The sequence below is a fragment of the Anser cygnoides genome, chromosome 1 (genome assembly GCF_040182565.1).
Source record: "Anser cygnoides isolate HZ-2024a breed goose chromosome 1, Taihu_goose_T2T_genome, whole genome shotgun sequence".
Lineage (NCBI taxonomy): Eukaryota > Metazoa > Chordata > Aves > Anseriformes > Anatidae > Anser > Anser cygnoides.
Window position 1 is genome coordinate 42,902,678 of NC_089873.1, and position 20,773 is coordinate 42,923,450.

A 20,773-nucleotide genomic window follows, 5' to 3' on the forward strand; every position below is an offset into this window, starting at 1 on the left:
TCACCATCCTGTCTCACCTGGAGACTCCCTGGCTTTACCTTCTCCACCATGTACCTCAAGTGACAAGGAGCAGAGGAGCTGATGAGACTGAGCAGTGAGGAGCGGAGGGCGAGAGGGAGCAAAATATGTAGGAAAGAGGGAGAGAGGGAGAGCAACAAAGACAAAAATAGTTCTGCTCTACAGAAAGAAGATACGCTGTTCGGTAAATGTGTTTTACCACAATGCACAACTGCCATGCATCCTAAAAGGTGAATTAATACTACCAATTATAAATTCAAGTGACCTGAAAATTCGAATAATAGGTGTGGGTTCACCTTCAGGTTAATATTTTAGTCATGTTATGTATTTTGACTTCCAGCTTAGGGAGCATGCAATAGGTACATGCAGTGTTTGAGTGACCCAAGTTCCTCAGCTAAATTTATAGCAATGTCTAGGATTACTGCTAAATTCAATGTCAGTTTATTTGCAAAGACATGAATGTTTAGCTATAAGAAGTCAGAATAATTTCACATGAGGATATCTAACAAAGAAGCTATAGGCATAAGTATATTTGGTGGCTGAAGCCCATGTAATCAGTACACTTTCACAAACTGTTTTGCACATAGGGAACTTTCACTGTCAAAACGCATATCTCTTATCTCAGTTAAAGCCTCAGTATCTCCCATAAACTATTCATAGAGATAGTATTATGTAACAGCACATTGCTCAAAAAATAGAAAAGGGGAAATGCAGCATGAGAGCATTTGTTAAGATATTTAGTAGAGGTTCCTTCTAGTGATGGGTCAAAGCCATTATCTTGGACCACATAAAAAATCAGAGATAAATTTAAGTGAAAATAGTGTTTTGCTAAGATGCTGTTAAAGCAAGGTTTCATATATAAGTGTTAGGGGAGGAAATGTAGCTGTATAAACCTGAAGGTTAGCATTTAAATCATTATTTTTAAGTTTGTATTTGCAGTTTTTCCCTGCCTCCTTTACAAATCATTCTACCATGTATCAGCATTTCCTTTCCTTTGCATTGATCACCTTTGTATTCGTTCTGCTATGAGTAGTGGTATCTATTACCGTGCTTTTAGTACATTTTCTTTTTTTTTAAGTAACTTCTAATGAAAGTCAAATTGGTTCCCAGAATGTGGCCCCTGGTGAGTTGCTATACAGAAAGTCTTAATATGGCTATATATTATTTTTCCTTCCTGATAAGAAGCAGTAAGTGGAAAAAAAAATAGTACAGTTTAATAAATAAAAACTGCCAGTGCTCTCATGCTCAGGCTACCAGAGATTTAGCCTAATGTGATGTGCTTTACATACAACTATGTGACGGTTGCATCTTCTGGTTAAGTAGCATTCCCCCTCTGAAACATAGATTATTAATATGTATCAATTGCAACATGCCATGGGCCTCCTTTGTACAATAATATGGAATCTGCCATCATCTGATAGTCCTTTGCTATCACAGTTTAAATGGGGCTGCTTAATTGCTTAATTGCGAGTTATCATTGGACAGCATTCTTGGTATGGAAGTCCTCGCTTTTTAATTCAGCTCCTCTCTTCATCTTTTTTCTTGACCTTCTCTCTCTTTAGATTCTTTTTTTAAGTTAATGAAATTTCCTGTGACATTACACACAGAAAGAGAGGAAACTTATTAGGATGAAGGGTTTTATTCTCTTTTATAGACTGCAGCACTTTGATTCTAGTACACATTTTGTGACTACCCTCTACTGTCTTTCCTCTGGAGTCAAATGTCCTCTGAGGCATTTGATAATTTTAGATCGCCTAACGGGAATGTCAGTTTTAGACCCAAGGCCTATACCCCTCCAAGCTTTTTGTGTAAGGCTAAGTAAGGATATCTTTGCATAAAGGGCACAATTTGTAGCTCTTAAATCAAGTAACTCAGTAAAACATGTTTTCCTTTGAATCTAATGTATTCAGTGGAACAAGATTTGATTACAGGTTGGAAGACAAGCTATGTTTAGTGCAGTGCAATAGAAGCAAATCTGTGGTGTGAAGCAGTCAGCCCCAAGGACCCAGTACCACACTGCATGCTTCATGTAATGATTCTGACTAGATTTGCTCACATGGGCATGAGTGCCTTTTTCATTAGGGCAGCTCTGGGAGCCTATATTCACATTATTTTCATCATGCACACCATGAGTTCAAGCACGGTAAGTGGGGATGGCCTGGAGATCTGCCTCATCAATCCCTTCTCAAGTCCAAACTGAGATGATAATATCAGTGCACAACAGCTGCCATATATATGAAATGGTTACAGATGCATCAAGTGACCCACAATATGCATACAACATGGGCTGACCTTAATGGTGGGAAACAACATATTGAAGAAAACCTCACAAGTCCTTTAACTGCTTACATGTCTGACTGATGTTCAGCATGAGTGAAGGATGCAGTATTGGTACCAAAAACATCTCCATTATCAACATAATCCTAGAGTTTATTCTTTTCAGTGACCCACTATTGGTCAGGAAAAAGCTTTCATGTTCACTGCAATTTCCTTTTACTCCACTCTTGCATTTCTGAGCTAAGTCCTGGAATGTACCCTGTTGGGACTGGATCGATGCTACTAATTCAAAACTTTACTCTTACTAACTATGCCACCTTAGCAGATCCCCTCCAACAGATTTGTCTTTAAGAGCCTTATAGAATCACCAAATCAGGTAGTGATTCATGACAGTGTCTTCAAGATAAGTATTCTGTATTTGTCCACGGGAGCAGAACAAAGAAAATAGTACTGAAATACCAGAAAGCTTATGCACATATTAATTATACTTAAACCTATAGCTTTTCCTTGATAGCTTGGTTAAGTATTGCTTGTTTCAAAGCACCCCCTTGTGCTGGTACTTGGTAAAACAAATTGTACAAGTCGCTTCTGGCTCTCTGATATCTCTCAATCCCTTGGTCAGAATCTGTTTTCTGTGTCACCCATCCCAGTTCGTCTGCTGCAGAGGTGTTTTGTTTAATGGATTATGTCCAAAGACCCACTGAGGTTTCAAACTACACTATTGAACCTGATCAACCTCGTTTAATATAGATGGAGGTAGTATTCAAACTGTAGATTCCCTTTGCTGTCCATTTAAACACTAGGAAAATGAAATTATTTGAAAGTCTTGCTTATGTGCGAGAAAGTTCAACCATAATTAATCGTTATGAAGCTCTAAAGTAAGCCAATCTACAACACCAAATTCATATGCTGTCCATAAAATTTTTATAGATATTATTCACAGTTGGTATGCCAAAAAATTAAGGACTGCAGATTTGAGTATTCCAAAGCTATAGTGACATTGGTCACTTCATTCTGGACTGTCCACCCTGAGAATACTTTATACAAAACTAATTTTTAGAAACTTATTGCTTTCTGGAATTCAAGATCTTCTGGCAGTGTCATGAATTGAGTAGAACCTTCAAAGTCTTTAATAATTTTGGGACAATAATAATAATGTTGGATTTTTAATAATTTTGTAAAATCTTGGCTGTCATGTAAAAATTATTAACATTTATTTAAATAATGCTTTTGAAAGACAACGAGCATCATTTCAAAGTTAACAATAACTGTACGTTTCACTTGTCTTAAATCTAGCATGTACATCCCCTGCCAGCAGTGTTAGATTTAGCAATGTCTGTTGGAGACAACGTTCTGCTGAGCCATCTCCTTGACAGAGATAGTACACTTTTATTGGGGAAAAAATGTTCATTCCTTTTTGCTTTTTCAGTCTTGAATGCTGAAGGCATTTTTGAAAATGTCTGGATTTTGGGAACCCCCAAATTTTTATCATTTATTACTTATGCTTTCTGTAATAAAAAGGTAGTATATATTCTTTGAAGAGATAATGAGGAATTCTGCATAATTTTTGGTGTCTCAGATATTAATTTGGTGGTCCTTTAATTGCATCACAAGAGCTATTGGGTGACATTAAATTACAAATAGATGAGAGCAGACAATACATGATAAAAAAGAAGCTGAGGTACTGCAAGTGTTTAAAATGCTCCCCAAGGCACCCTACATTGTTCATGCTCCAGAAAACCAAGGCAACAGTGCCAGAATACCACTTTGCACAATAGTTTCAGCACATAGGCATCTGAACTCACTACCTACACAAGTTTTTTCATCTGTAGGATGTGTATGTATATATCCTATTAACGCCCACATTCCCTGTCTCAATTCCTTGATTCTCCTAGCTTACCTGCATTAGCTGTGCCCGTCCTCTTTTTCCTCCCACAGTGCCATCCCGCCCCAAACCTATCCCATACTGCTGCTCCCCATGTTCCCTCACATCATGCTTTGAGCACTCCTGACAAGGAGCAAAACAAATAGCTGATAAATTTAGGCACATCATTCATTTCATATTGTCAGAATTCCTAAGAATTAGCTCAGATATAAAGTACAGTGTTATATAAATACAATTTCAAAGGCCAAGTGTCTAGTGCAGTCTAGGCACATGCATGAAGTTTAAATTTGAAAAGAATACACATTGCCTCTAAAAGGCAATGCTTTCACATTTGTGAGTGTCAGATGAAAAAATAAAATTTAGTAGGAGAGTCAGTTGTGCTACGAGGAGTTATCACACCAGATCTGAAGTAAAAATGAAATCATTAGTGCATGAAATACACATTTTAAGATGTGATAAGTGCAGATCTAATGCAACTTTTACTGCAGAATTGCTGCTGCTGACTCCATAAAATACATCCCATAAACAGCTGTTAATCTGTTCACTCTTTATCTTTTAACATTCATTTGTTTAGTAATCAGTTCTCATTTGTTCTACATATGGTACATAGCTTCCCTTTTATAGCAGCTGCATTTAATGAACATTTGGATGCACAAAAAGTATTACAGAAATTATTGTTTAACTATTTTTCCTACATGATTTTTGTATCTGTCACTAATAACATTTGAATAAAAGTTAGAAATGTGGTCATTAAACTTAGAGTAGGGAAGGTTTAGGTGCTTTGTCCTCTTTCTGAACTGGTAAATTCTACTGGAATTTCCAGTGACCATTCTTCACACTCTGCTTAGCTTCTTTAAGCAATTAATTTTCTCTATTTATGCTGTCCATTCACTTCTGTGATTCACTGATGTCAACTTGTCAAATTTTATTCACTCTTCAGTTTTGCTCTGTATCATATTACAGACCTTTAGGTAAAACAGTTAGAAAGTAACCTACAGACCTAGTAGAGTGAATGTGTTTAGAGATTTTAGAAAATGACAGCTTAAAATATTTGAAGTTTCACTGGGTGTTCAGGTTAAATGTGAGCATCAGTGGTCATTAAAGCTGAGTTGAATGAAGACAATTCACTCCTGGACTACTTGTGTTCAAGTTAATTCATTTTTTTCCAAAACTCTGATTTTTAACAAGACCATTTTATCATAGTAAGTATTTTGTATTATTTATTCATACTACAGCTGTGTCCAGCATCCTGGACTGAATGAAATATTTGAACTTTGAACTATGCTTTTCTTGGTAGGAAACTATAGGTGAAAATATACTTATGTACTAAAACTCTGCTAGTGTTAGGGCATGATGACTAATAGCACAAACGCCCTTGGTTTGACAGTCCTGTGCCCTTGGTCAGTGTTTACTGGTGGCCTCAACCTACATCTGTTGTGAGGAGTCTGTGAGTCTGTCAGGTACAGCAATGGGCAGAGGAGAAGGGCTCTTCATCAAAACTTGACTGCTTGGAACGGATGCTGTTCTGAAAACAGGAAAGTCCAAGTCAGTTCCACCCTATTCAGCCACAATACAGTGCCAGGTGGGTTGTGGAGATGATTAAAGAAAGAAGCAATTGCCTAAATGTGCCAAGCATTTTACAGATTTGCACAGTGTAAATATTTTGGACATACTGTTTTAAGATGGTCAATTAATCAAAATAGCTGCAAGTTAGTTTGATCTGTGTCACCAGGCACTTAAATAGATAGATGAGTTAAATTGGCATTGTGTGTGCAAATGCTTGCTTGGGAGAAATGTACAAATGATGACAGCATATTTTAGAACGAATTTCAGGTATTTCTGCAAGGTATTTTCTTTGCAAAAGGCTTATCTGTGAAAGAAATGTGCTTGTTTCTAGATTTAACCCTACTAACAGTTTACCACTTTCTTTTTGTGTGTGTTTCTTTTTCTTTTCCAGTGCCACCTTGGGCCTTAATAGCCATAGCCATAGTTGTAGTCCTATTAATCCTTACCTGCTGCTTTTGTCTCTGTAAGAAATGCTTGTTCAAAAAGAAGAACAAGAAGAAGGGAAAGGAGAAGGGAGGGAAGAATGCTATTAACATGAAAGATGTTAAAGATTTAGGGAAAACCATGAAAGACCAGGTAAAGTACCTCTCCTTTTCTTCAATTCTTGAGTTGTATTTGAAGGATGCATCTACAAAAATGTTTTGTTTTTTGCCTCAATAGTGGCTTTGTGAAGAGGAGACATTGTCAGCATCTTCTCAGTTGTATCACAAAAAATGAATATGGGTATGGCATCACTGATAAAGCAGTCAGCCAGTTTCTCTTCTCTGCTAAAAAAATGAACAGGAGTGTAGTGACTCATCTGGAAGGGGCAAGTTTATTGACAGTATCTTGGCTGTCCCAAAAATGCAGTAAATGTGTGCAATTTTCAGCTGTCCTTTTTCAGGACTTTGACCAAGACTAAGTACAACATTTGTATGTCTTTCTAGCAGTGGTTCTGAGCATCAATGATAAACAAACAGATCTGTACTCTGAATCTCTTTTTACACAAAAGCATAAGTTCAACTGAGAAACAAACAACGATATAGAGGAGAAAATGAGAAGCATAGAAACAAGGAAAAACAATCAAAAAGAGCGAGCATGGGTCATTCAGCACAGTGGTGCTGGGAGATTTTGTATTAGAGAGGAGGAGATTAAAGATAACAGAACGTACTTGTAGCTGTAAGTCAATGGAGTAACTTGGAGGAAGAGATTAGCATAATGTCCTTTGAGTAGTATCATTTTCATGAGGGCAAGAAAACTTGTCATTTAGATCTGTTTTACGCAAGAGAAGCAGAAGGTTACAGGACCTAATCCTCAGTGCCACAGACTTAATTAATATGTTCCTGAAAGAAAAAATATAAATATATGTGTGTATATATATATATGTATATATATATATATATATATATTGCCAGGGTTTTAGTATTGTCCTTCCTGGTGATTCTGCTGCTAAGAATTCATAAGGAAAACTGTTAAGAATAAGCAGAAGAACGGGGAAATAATAAATGTGAAGAATTCATGTGTCCTTAATGCAATGCCATATTTCCTAAGCTAAGACAAAGGGCTGCATTTTTCAAACAGAAAGTTCTCAGGAGAGTTAGAGAACTCCTTTGCAAAACCTCCTCAGTAGGAGACTATTGTAAAGATATTACATGTGTCTGTGCTTCCAAGACCCTTTGTAAGATTGAGTCAGAGCAAACCAGAAATGCTTATCCAGCCAAAGAGAGAAGATAAAAGCAAGGTAAGGAATGAGTAGTTCCTTCAATAAGCTGGACACAATTTAGTGTGTGAAGAAAGCTGAACTGAAAGCAAGTTGATTAGTACAAGCTAAATCTGGGAACCTGAGGACTAGTGTCATTAGATCAAGAACAAGGTCCAAGAAGAAAACCCTCGAGTACAGTAGCTAGGTGAACAGAGCAGACCAGAACCAGTGGTGGGATCCCACTATACAGTGATGGAGCAGCAATGGATAGAGCTCATCACCCAGTCTTCAAGAGTCTTGGAACAGGTTAGCACAATTCTCCAAGTATGTGAGATATGATAGGAGGAAAGCAAGAAAGGTGGGTGAGGAGACCTTACAAGTTTGATGGCCAACTGCAGCTGGATCACCTTAGTGGAGTGTGAAATGAGCTCAGGTAAGGGGAGGAAAACAATGGATACACTTCAAAGGTGCAGAGCTATCAGAGCTATATCAAGTTTCCAACATCACACAAGAGGGCAGTTTTTGTTGTTGTTGCTAAATGGACAGTATGAAAAGAAAAATACTAAAAATTCAGTTGTTTTTTACCTGTTCATACTAGTTAATTGCAATAGCTACTACTGAAATGTTAATATATTAGACAGTAGTTAACTTTTCTAGGTTATACACTACACCAAACTTTGGCAAAATTCATTACTGTCAAGCTGTATGTATGAACATTTTGTAGTGGCCATTGTACACACTGTCAGCATCTGAGAGGCAAAGGAAAGAGTGAGGCTTAATCTTACACTACAGCTAACAAAGGTCATACCAGTTGTAGGTTCCAGGTGTAGTCATGTGTCTACAGCCAGTAGGAAATACTCGCTACAGGAATACTCGCCCCTCGCTACAGGAAGGACATGGACGTGCTCGAGCGAGTCCAGAGAAGGGCGACCAAGCTGGTGAGGGGTCTGGAGAACAAGTCTTACGAGGAGCGGCTGAGGGAGCTGGGGTTGTTCAGCCTGGAGAAGAGGAGGCTCAGGGGCGACCTCATCGCTCTCTACAGTTACCTGAAAGGAGGCTGTAGAGAGGTGGGGGTTGGTCTATTCTCCCACGTGCCTAGTGACAGGACGAGGGGGAATGGGCTAAAGTTGCGACAGGGGAGTTTTAGGTTGGATGTTAGGAAGTACTTCTTTACCGAACGGGTTATTAAGCATTGGAACGGGCTGCCCAGGGAGGTGGTGGAGTCACCATCCCTGGAGGTCTTTAAAAGACGTTTAGATGTAGAACTTAGGGATATGGTTTAGTGGAGTACTTAGTGTTAGGTCGGAGGTTGGACTCGATGATCTTGAGGTCTCTTCCAACCTAGAGAAATCTGTGAATCTGTGAAAATACAAAGCAGATTTCCCTATAGCCATCCCAGATTGTCTTACCACAACTCACAGACTCCTACACAAGCAAAGAGAGCAAGTGGACAGAGTCCCTTGCATCCACACTGCAAGTGGACCACTTCAGACAGCACCCAGGTGCACAGTTTCAACCTTGGTTCCACCAGGAGGAAAGATGTTTTTCATATGTCACACTGGTGTATTGAAGTGCAAAACTCCCAAGTGTAGACACGAGGCAAATCTGTACCTGAAAACAACCTCATTAGAACACAAAATCACTAATGTAGATGCACCTGTTCCAAGTTCAGGAAGATTAGTGAGGTTGAGCTCAGAAGACAACAGAAATTTTGGGTTCTCCTCTGAAAAAGATTTTTGTATTTTACTGATTTTGTTTTCTCTATATGACAAATGTGAAACCTCTTTTCTTTAAGCACCTTGGTTTAGGATTCAAGAATTCCTTGTATTGGATTTATAGATATTGTTCTGGTTATTGTTATTAAGTAATTGTGAGATATTTCCCCACAGCCACGCATGGAAAATCATATCATCAATTGTTGGGTCACCCTGGGCTACTGTTAGCAAACTTCTTCCCATTGAAGCAAGCATAATTTGGAAGAACTCTTTGATTATGTTTGTGGAAAAAATCGTTGTGACATTTGTTGTATTCTGCCAATGTTACTAATGATACCAAACCTAACACTTTGTTGTAGGATAAATAATGTACAATTTGTTGGTTGATATTTATGTGGAGTTTTTTCCGTATCATTTAAGACCACTGTTGCACTTACAATATATTATTCAGTGTTTTTAATTATATTTGTTAGGACCTGGATAAATGACCATGGGTTCTTGGAAAATAAATATTTTAAATGCAAAATTGTATTATGTAATTAATATGGAGTTTATTTTTCATGGGAAAAAATGATAAAAAGCTGAATCATGGTTTCTTATCTGTCAACAAAGATAGCTCAAACTTTGAAATGTTTCATAATTAGCTATTTCAAGATGATTCCTTTCAAAATATTCTATATAGGTATTTAATTATACTTTTGCCCAAATATTTTGCAATTTAACCAACATGGTTTGTTTTGCACAGTTAAACCTGAAGATAGAATCTCTGCTGATGTAAATGTCAGACCCTTAATAAGTGAATGCATCACCAAGTCTCCAGCCAACCTTCCCTTTCACTGTCTGGGATTTCAAAAACAGGCTACTTGAATTAGCCCTTTAAATTCTTACCTAGCAGTCTGGTAGTGTACAGATTTTAAGTCCTTGGTGTTCAATAGTTTTTAGCAATGTAATTCCTAATGTTTTAATTTTTTGCTATCTTTTCTTTCCAGTTGTTTCTTCTGATAGTTTAATTCTGAATTATCAGTGCATGCTGAGCTACAGGCAATCTTAAATGTGCAATATTTCAATAAAGAGAAATGAACCACGTTAGAGGTTCTGCCATAAAATAGAAAGGGTTACAAAAATAATAATAACTTTCTTTATAAAGGGCAATGTACAGTACCAAAGATCTGAAATGTTGTCAAAAAACAAAAAGCTTAGTTGTCATTGTTAGGCCTGAACGTGCAAGCGCTAATTACCTGCTGCCTTCAGCTGAGAGTACATAATAGCAGTTGATAGGCACTTGGCATCTTGCAAGATCCTAGTTCCCTAGGCACACAGAACTTGAAAGGGAGCAGCATTTGGCAAATTGAAAGTATCAGCCTCTGGAAGTATAATTTCCATCTTAGCCTGGTTTCATTTGTCAAAGAGAACTTCTCCCTTACTTGTGCCCATGCAGACCTGCACATCCATGCCAAACCCTTATAGATCCATATAGCTTGACATAAGTAAAGATACTGCAAATTTGGTTGCAGTAAAGTTGGAGAAGAGATGAAGTAAAGATTAGGTTTTCAATCTTTAAACACAATTCTACTGCAGGCAGTGGTTACTTATTCAAGTAGAGCACACAGCTCCATGAAGGGCTAGGGGGAGGGTATGATTCCTTCTGGAGAGGCAAATTATTATAAGAATGTACTACTGTGAAAAGGTCATTTCTCCGTGGTTTTTACTAATGTTTGTATGTGGATGTTTTAATTTTTATTTCTTCCTTCTATGTCCTCCTTGTCTATGTTGTGTCTCATGACTGTTCTGGATTGTCACTTGCGGTAGGTTTATTTCACTATTTGGACGCACCTAGTCTAAAGCTCTGATACATATAGTCTTCTGACAGCGCTGGCTCCTCAGCTGAGATTTATATGTAGTAGCTTTGGTACACACATCAAGAAGCTGAACCAAACTGATTGGGTATTTTCTTGGTGGGGGGGAGGCTAGCAGAGGTATAGAGAAAAGAGGTTGTCATTTTTTCTTTAGTTAAAATATTAAATCAAACTGTACTAGAAAGCTCAAGTTTAAAATTGATAGGCACCTAAAAATAACTTGCTAGTGTTATTTTCTTCTTGTATAAATGTCATCATATCAAAAGTAGACAAAAGCAGTATGTATTTTTACTGTCTTTTTCTTAGTGTCACTAAAATTATTGGTACTTCATGAAACTTATTGTGTGCTCTCCTATCATCTCAGTACAGTACACATGCTTTAAGTTCTTTATACACCATGTAAATGCTTTAAGTGGTCTTACTGCAGATTTCTGTTGGTGCATCTGAGTGACCACTATCGCTAGTGTTTTTATGAGATCTTCTCTTCACAATTTTTATCTTTGTAACTTTCCAGTCTCTTCCATGCCTCCAGTAGGGCTGCCACTACTTTTTCCCTTAGGAAAAAAAAAAAAAAAGCCCCAAACATCCAGCTCTAGACACTATTCTTGCTGCTGAATTATTGGGTCTGAATTTAATGCACTGATACAGCAAAATTCTTGCTTAAGCTCAGCCTCTGCTGAGGAAAGGAATAGACGTAATCATTTCAGTCATGAACAGCAACACTGAAAAATTAGTAAAATTTATCCCTATTGCTTGGAGAATAATTGCTGTGGTTGGCTGTACCTTTTATTAGGTCACAAAGCATTTGTAGAGAAGGAGATTTAATATCTCAGTCATTCTTCATTGCATCAAGGTGAAACACTGTCACTAGTGAAAGATTTTTGTTTTACAATGGATGTGTCTGTTAGGCGAAAGAGGAGACTTCATATCAGGTATATGTACTATACCCTGGAACCTATAAAGTATGTTCTTGACTGTGCTGCTGACTTACTGTGGCCTTCAGTCTATCACTGATTTCTCTGTATGCTTTTTTTTCCTCTATGTAGGCCTTCCTTTCCAGTGGGGTTATGTACTGACTTCATCATAACTTCATCTGTTTAATTTTCGTGTATTAATAGCAGTGAAATTATGGGGCATTATAAAGTAATATGATAGTGAGTGCTGCAATTTCACTCAACCAAACTTCAGCATGTAATGATTTTCTTTGACTACTTCACCTTTTGATTTTAGCTGTTGAGCAGTAAACACCCTTCCCCTCGTAGAAACAAAATACTGAAGGGAAAAGCTTTTTAATGTTAGGTGCTCTCAGAAACATTTCAAAGTAGTGTGTTGACCTGTGAACTGCCAGTGAAGAAGATACCAAAAATGAAGTTGGGGAAAATCTGAAACAAATTCCAGAGAGCCTGGATTTCATTTGAGGGAACCCAAGCCTTTATTGCCAGATATAATCCAATGGGATCTTCTTGGGGGACAGCAATTCCATTGCTGGTCTTTTCTTCTGCAATGTTTGCTCGTGTGTTTATTTGTTTTCCCTGTTGAATGCCTAGAGAGTAGGCAGTGTATTTATTCCATGGTGCTGTCTGCCGGTCTCATCAAGCCAATTCCCATTCAATTCCCATTTGTTGGCATCTTCAGCCCATGCTGACATTAATGTTCACCATGGTTTATCCATGATGCAATGAAGTATCTCCTATTCACACTCAGAAAGACAATATGTGCTTCAGACCCAGTACAGTGCAGAAAACTAGTCAAAAATAAAGTGAACAAGTCATTCTTCGAAAACAAGAACAATAACTATAATGTAATAGTCAAAATGGGTTGATTGAGCCCCATTTGTGTATTAATTCAACCTCAGGCTTGAGCAATCATCCTGCTTTTTTTTTTTTTTCAACACCTGTCTCAGAAACCAACTGTGCAGGATGCATAAAACTTCCTGAAAAATGTGAAAGCAGAATGTTTATGAAGATACAGTGCTATATATGAGTGTTTGTGTTCTGCAGGGTTTTCTGCAATACTCTTATTTAGCTCAGATTTATATTAGACTTCAGAACCTGGAAATTATGAAAGCAACAGCTGTGAGCCACAAGTCTGGGCTTATTTGCATTCCTATCTCTTCTTCTCAGCCATTCCCAACAAGACATAGAAGCTTGCTTTGCCTGCTTCCTTAGTTTCTTTTTCCTCCTTTTTGTCCTGTAAAATAATTAATTACTTTTATTGTAACCTATTGTAATGTTAGAATGATATGAAGATATGGATCCTACTCATTTTCTTACATGTCTTGTTTTCTATACTGAAGGTCTTGCTACTGGAAGCTTCCATAGTTAAGATTTTTTTTTTCTTGCATTCTCTTGATTAACAGACCAGGTTTTGAACTCTTTATTCAAGACCAGAGTCTGCAGGTTTCTAATGAATGGTGTCTAGGGAGTATGCAATTATTCTGTAAATTAAGTGATTTGAATCACACATTTACCTGTATCTACTGATTATATGGAGAGCTAAACTCTTACACTAAGTGCCTGAAGTTAGCAGAAATGAATAACCTACAAAAGGAACAGCAGTTCATATCAATAATGTGTATATTTCAAAACCTACTGGTGTTTTAATTCCTTTAAGCAAAGGAATTTATTGTTTACAAACAAAATAGTGGATAATAGGTATAAATAGCAGAATAACCTTAAAGCATGAGAATATCTTGGGTCTTGACAAGGTACTGTTGAGAGGATGGTCAAAGATTATCTCTTTTTATGCAAATAAGCCAAAAGGACAGTTCTTTGCCAGCTTTTTCTTCTGTATGTCAATGTTGCACCCAATAAATCATGTCTGGCTATATTTAGATTAATTTTCACTGTTAAATAGATGTAGCACTAATTATATAGTATGACAAATTTCTCAAACAGAAATAAATTTAGTACTCGGAGTGGTCCTCCCATGCCCAGGATCCAGCTCTATCCCAAAGCATGTTTCCATCTGGCCCTTTGCCATTCATTTGGGGAGGATGAAGAACAATTGATTGAGCAGCATGCACTGGCCAAGCAGCCTAAATCTGCCTCCTACTCACAGCCTGCTGCTTAGCACAACGAACCACTGCCATATGGGAAGTGGGGGCAGAGCATGCTAGCGTACTTGCAAAAACGCTTGCTTCTTTTTGTTCATGCACATGGGCCCTGTGTTCAAAGCACAGCCCTGACCCACCGGGTGAACTTCCAAAATAGGCCCCCAGGTTGAGATTGACTGCATCTCTTTTCAGCAAATAAACACTGTCTACAAGAAAAAAAAAATGATTTGGGGACTTAGTTCCAACTTTTTGCTGTGTTCCTCCATTGAACCAAAAGTAGTAAGTATTTCAGTACCCCAACAATTCAGGGAGCTCTTAAGCTGAATGTGATGGCCTTGTGTCATCAAGCTCCTAAAGAAAGAAAGCCTTTGAATAATCCAACAGACCATTTAAAACCTGGATAACAAGCAAGGAAGTAATGTCAAGGCATCGCATGCTGGACACAGCAGGGCTGTGCTCATTCTGTGCATTGGTGTGGCCCACTGCTGATGTGTGAGGCCAACAGTCTTACAGCAGTAATGGCAAAGTAGATTTCACAGTGACCAAAGCCTGGCTCAGCCACTGGAAACCCATGCACAACATGCTCTTTAAATTAATTCATGGAGAGAAGGCAGATGCTGAAAGAATGAAATGTTGTCTTTCCTTCTGAGGGACTCTGATAGAGAATGTGTTGCAATTGCAGGCTTTTCTGTTTTGTGATAGGGAATCAGCCAGGAATTTTTAAAGGCTTTTCTTTTTCCCCAGGATAAAAATTGGCCACATCAGAATTGTGGTCTACTCAAATGTGAAAATTGATAAGACGTGCACCACCATTAGTGGAAACGCAGCCATTCCTAGGTGCGGACATCAATAGGAGGAAAAATTGCCTTTCTGATAAATTTGTTGTTGGACATGGCACAGAACATTCTCGCTACAAAATAATATTGTTTTCTTCCATTCAACTCAGCAGGCATTGCACAAGCCTGAGGGCTGGGCATCACTCACATGTTAAGAAAAATCCTCGGCCCCACATGAACAAGAAGACTTATTGATAGGACAGATGTAGAAAGAACTCAGACTGCAGCATGCACTGTGCCACAAATAACCTTACAGCAGTCATAGTTATGCTTTCAATCTAACACGTCTCCTGGCTTACTGGTAACTTGCTTCCTTAAAAGTGATGCCACAGGTCACCCCTCAAATATAAGCAACCCTAAAACACTGCTAATGAAAGTGTTGTGGACATACATACAACAGTAAAACACGTTGTTTCTGCTTGCTGTCCTCAATAGATTGTGAAGTAGGCATTAACAATGATACACAAAGATAACTGAGAGCAGAATCAAAAAGCAAAATACACCTTCTTGGTGTATACACCTTCTTCGTGTCCTCACAGTGACTCAGATGGAATTGTGGCCTCTGCTTTGCTGTACAGAGGGCAAGAAAATACACTGTTGGGAGGGAGTAAATAAAAGAATACATAAAGCTTTTTAAATTCCCAAAGATATCTTGTGGTTTGTGGTGAATAGCAGTGACAGGGCACGTGGCCGTTGGTGGAACTGAGCTGGAAGCAAGGGATGTTCAAAGAATCAGAAGGGCAGTGTCACCATCAAGAGGCTTCTCTTGAGTGCTGGAGTGGAGCGGGGAGGAAGCCCAGGAATTGCAAAAACCCACTGCAGGGTGTGGAGTCTGTAGAATTGTGATCAAAAGCAGTGCTTTGTTTTGTTCTTTCTAGTTTTTATGCAAAAGATGAAACTACAAAAAATTGAAAACAAAGCATTTTCTTTAACAACCCAGAAGAAAAGAGGAGACTGTAAAACCACCCTTAATTATGTGATGGAAGTGAAGAAAGAGCCAGCAGATTGAACTGTGGATCTCAGATTGCTGTAATTTAGCCCTATTTGTTGTAGGAACCACTGCAGAGTAGATGAGCTTGGGAACAATTGACTAAGCATGGCACAGAAACGAAAATCCTAATGGCATATGTAAATTTATGTCTGTACCCCTGGTTCAAACTAGTTACAGATTTCATTCAAATATGGATTAAATCAGAGGGTGCTCAAAGAATTCATTTTGTCTTCCAGCTCTAAGAAAACATATCATATATTGAATGGCTCTGGCACAGTCCTTGGCACAACGTAACTTTTCCCACTTGCTGATTTCATTAGATGTGAAAGTGTCACCTCGCGATGAATCAACACTTTTTTTGTACATTCCTACTTACCTGTAAATATGCATTTTTTAGAGACTTACACACATGTAAGAGGATGTAGATTTTTCCTTGCTGTTTATTTCTGCATACATTCACCTGAGCAAATTTCACATTCATCCCAACTTAGAAAAAAAATCTGTTTATCAGCATGATGTTATAATAGATTTGTGATGTGTATTTCACACACACATGCACAAAATGCATTAAAATGTCATGGAATTAAAAGAAATAGTAGGAAAAGTAAGACTTATATTGCTCTGCATTGAAATCCAGGCTTTCTGATCACTGTCATGTCAGATGAAAAGGCTTGAGGAGAAAGTTGGCTTATAATTAAAAACATTTTACTGATTCCAAAACCAATAAAATATAGCTGCTTATTTTAATTGATTGTAGCAATACAACAATAAGATTCAATATAGTGTGATATAATGTATTATAAATTGTGGGTTGCAGTACGATTCCATTAAATATTGATCTTTCAGAAAATCTCAATATAAAATGAAAATCCCTGGGGGGTATTTCAAGTCCTTTGAAGCAATCCAATTCTTCTTCCTCTTTGGAACACAGCAGTTGCATCACACATGAGAAACTTCTGTGCTTCCTTTGACTCAGCTTCTTCTTGAAGCATTGGCCTTTGGTTTGAAAGCAAATTCCTCTCCTGAAGGTAAAAACTATTATATACTGATTTCTTTAGAAATAACCATTTGTTATTTCTTCCCTCCCCTGACTCCAAAACCTTGGCCAAATCTGAACACCATCTTATTCTTAGTGTTTCTTAGTTCTTCAATGTATCTGAGTCAAGGTCAAGAACAATATAGCCACTCAGCTGATGTGAGTAATATGAAACATTTTCCATCTCTCCTGGGAAATAGCTTTCACCTTCCAATAGGACTTTGATAACCTATGGAGAAGAGTTTCCCAGTCATGCAATGTTTTGTGCCTGCACTTCAGAACTCACTTGCAAGAAGGATGTTAACTTCCCATTGTAATTTCTAGAGACATAGTTAAAAAAAAAATCCCTCTGAGATACCCACAGCTCTGGCACATCTCCCAGTTTGATCAGCTATGCAGAAGAGTATATAGTTTTTCTAGAGAGCGTATGGGTATGTAATTTTTGCCTTGATGCAATAGTTACAGATGCCTTGTAGCTGGAAATTAACACAGAAGTTTCTCTTTGCATTCTCCATTTTATTCTTGAGGAATGGCTTCAGGATTGTTCTGCTCAAACAAAATCCAGGTCAAAAGTAGATGTAATAGCAGAAAGGCCAGTACTTATCCCAGAAACAGTGATATACTGGAGCTGTTTATCACTCTTTTATCATGGAGTCCTCTGCTAGGGCAATACTGTGATGATTCAGAGCAGTGGGTCCTGGAGTTAACATCCTACTCTGAGTTATTGCTTCCTGTTGTCTCCAGGCTCAGATCAATGTGGTTGTTTCGGTTTGACTGAGTCACATCTTTTTTTCTGTGTGTGTGTGATCACAGAATCTCAGCCTTATTTTTATCACCAGTGAAAGCAAGATGCTTGGTATAATCACGCCATTCCATATCCTGAAAGTCCAGTGTATGGTCTTGAAGGGACTGCGTCCCAGACTGGCTTTGTTCCAACATTATCCTCTTGCCGTAGAACCTGCTAGGTTTTAAGTGCCATCTTTGTTGTTGTGTTAACAAAAATGTTGTTGTGCCACAGCCAGGGAACTCACTAGCAGCTCAGCAATTAAAATATCTCAAAATAACATTAATATCAGGCAGTTCAGCCCTTCCAAACAGAATTGGCTTAGTTCAGAAGTATTACTTTTCCAGCATTACAGGTGATTCTCATCCACTGTCAACCTTTCTCACTGACCTCATGCTGGTACGCTGTAATTTATGTTCCTAGTAAAGAGTCCATCACTCACTAACATTCAGGTATTTAACTGTAACCCAGCTCCTCAGCTTGCATAAATCAATGTTGTTGCATTGATTTCAGTTGAGCTATGCCAGCTGAATTTCTTTTTTTTTCAAAAAGTAGAAAAATAATTACTTAATACTGTACAGTTTTCAGTCTGACCTTTTGAATTTTAGATCCGGTTTCTGAAAAATAACATTTTCTACTTCAGAGATCAATCTTTCCTCTTACCACACCCACACAACTGTTGCATAGCCCCCACAGCTTTCATGGCTGAGTGAGAATGTTAACGCTTTTCTGCATTTTTTTTTCTCACAAGCCACCATCAGCTGTGGGTATTGCTACTTTCCAGCCTCGCTGTCTCTTCAGATAAAGAGCTCCAGCTGCAACCTATTGTGTCTAAATGCTGTAGATTTCTTCAGACTGCCACACATTGTGAAAAAAAAAAAAAAAAAGAACAAAATAAAACAGAGCAAATCTTATTCTTGCACTTAATAGTCTGTCTGTGCAAGCAGAAGCTCCATATTGAAGGTACTTTTATATCACTCACTCTGTAGTGTGCAAATCACAATTCTAGATGAATGCTCTCAGTATTGATTCTTTGTCTTTCACAATCTAAACTTTATTTTCACATTTTCCACAATTTTTCACTATTTTCCTCATCACTTTTGCCCGTTTTCAGTTCTTACATAGCAAAGAATCTGCTTGAATAAGAACTACATAGTTAAGTACAGTTTTTACGGTTTAATAATGGCATAAATTCGCTTTTTCACTGTGCAGATGCTTCTGCTTTCTGGTACAGCAAAAATAATGGCATCACTTAGTATTTTCATTATGTATAAAAACTAAGATAACTGCTGCATCCTTTAAAAATAGCAGGTTTTATATAATAGGCAAAACTGTATGGAGTTCTGTATTTCTTATGTTTGTATTTCTTTCCAAGCAAAGCAGAATCAGTTTTCAATCAATTTGGTTCAGCTAAGCTTTACAGCAAGAATGAACAAAAATGAAATTGGTCTCGGGAGGGAGGGAAAAGGAGAAACATGCACTTGCTAATGGCATGGTGATACCTTTGCTTCCATATTCATTCTAAATAAACATGAGAAATGTTTGGCATATGATTGTAGGAAGAACACATCCACAACACATGCTCTTTATCATAGCAATCCTACAGAAGTGTGTTGCCAATTGCAAACAATTCACAGCATGCACAACTAGGTTTCACATTGCCAAGATATCCTTAACTTGAGTGAATGCGTGACTTTGCATATTTAATAGCATGTTTGCCTCCTTGTGCCTCTTTAAGAGACAGTGTGAGCCCAGAAGAATTCCTTGATATCAAGTTGATATTTTCTTTCTACTTTCAGGTTTTATAACAGTTGTTGCTTGTAATATTTCAAGAAGCTTTCTTCCTACTTCCATTGCTTGCTTGCTGGTTTATAACATTTTGAGCAACTTAAATAGTATAAATATATACGAAAACTGCATACTTGGATTTCTGCTGTCATGCTTGCTTTTAATGGCTTCAAAATAGATTTGAGGACAGTGTCTGTTTTAAACCAGTGTTTAAGAGTTAGCCTTATATATTAATTTTACATTACTTCTTTCTAGGCTCTTAAGGATGATGATGCTGAGACTGGGCTGACTGATGGAGAAGAGAAAGAAGAACCCAAAGAAGTGGAGAAACTAGGGAAAATCCAATATTCTTTGGATTATGACTTCCAGAACAATCAGGTTTGAAACAACCAACCTGTAACATTTCAATTCTCTGTGGTCAAGGGAAAATGAAGTTATACATGTAGATATGGTAAATATAGCTTGCACTGAATAAAGGGAGAAAGCAAGACCGAAGATTCATGACATAAATATTACTAAATAGGGGTTCAATGTACTCTAAATTTATACCTTTAATCAAACTTGAAGACAGTTTTATCTAATTGTTAATAACATATTAAAGTGTCACCAATCAATGTCAAGCTACATGATCCTACAGCATCTACATGTAAACAATAAAAGATAGCTTCTGCCTCTGCATATTTAAAACACAAGCAAAAAGATGGGGGGCAGGGGGGAAAGAGAGACATAAAAGTAAGTTGATTCATCAGTGGGTCTTTTAGCAAGTTTGTAAGATTACCAGAAGTAGCTTTCTTTCACTGCATCTTGTCATCTTTGCCTTATTAACTAGCAATCTCAAATTCTGCTGCTCTCCATGAAGTACAGCTATTTGCTAAAGACAATTTAGTTTGGAACTAAAATCCAGATGAAAAGTTCTGTCCTCCAAAGAATAGGACAGTTGGACAGGAAGAATCTCCAGCCAAGGACAGATATTACTTTCATGCCATACTCTGAAGATATTAAGACCAAACTTTGGCTTACTTCCCCGAATTTTCAGTAGCAACAGATACCATAATGTGATTAGGATATACAACTGACCCATTCAACCAACTCATAGACAGACATTAAAGCTCATTGTGCTTAACTTCGGACCAAAGCACACCAATACATCTTACTTATTCACTTCTACTCCATGTCTTTCAGTGAACTTGAAAATACACAGCCTGTATTTCATTTTTTGACAACTTCAGTCAAAAAACACATCATTCTTCTCTGTTTAGTGAAAAAAAAAATGCTGAACTTAAAT

At 37.7% G+C, this 20,773-nt stretch overlaps 1 protein-coding gene across 7 annotated transcripts in view; it reads left to right on the plus strand.

Moving 5' to 3' along the window:
• The window catches only part of SYT1 (synaptotagmin 1), a 356,177-nt gene that overhangs the window by 254,353 nt on the left and 81,051 nt on the right, over positions 1 to 20,773 (plus strand). For 6 of the 7 annotated variants that reach the window (XM_066993398.1, XM_066993404.1, XM_066993406.1 and 3 more), the window contains 2 exons: positions 6,138 to 6,322; positions 19,744 to 19,866. In XM_066993398.1, coding sequence (XP_066849499.1) covers positions 6,138 to 6,322; positions 19,744 to 19,866 — 308 coding nt within the window. The remainder of the gene's footprint in view (positions 1 to 6,137; positions 6,323 to 19,743; positions 19,867 to 20,773) is intronic. The other variant, XM_066993412.1, reaches the window with a different exon arrangement.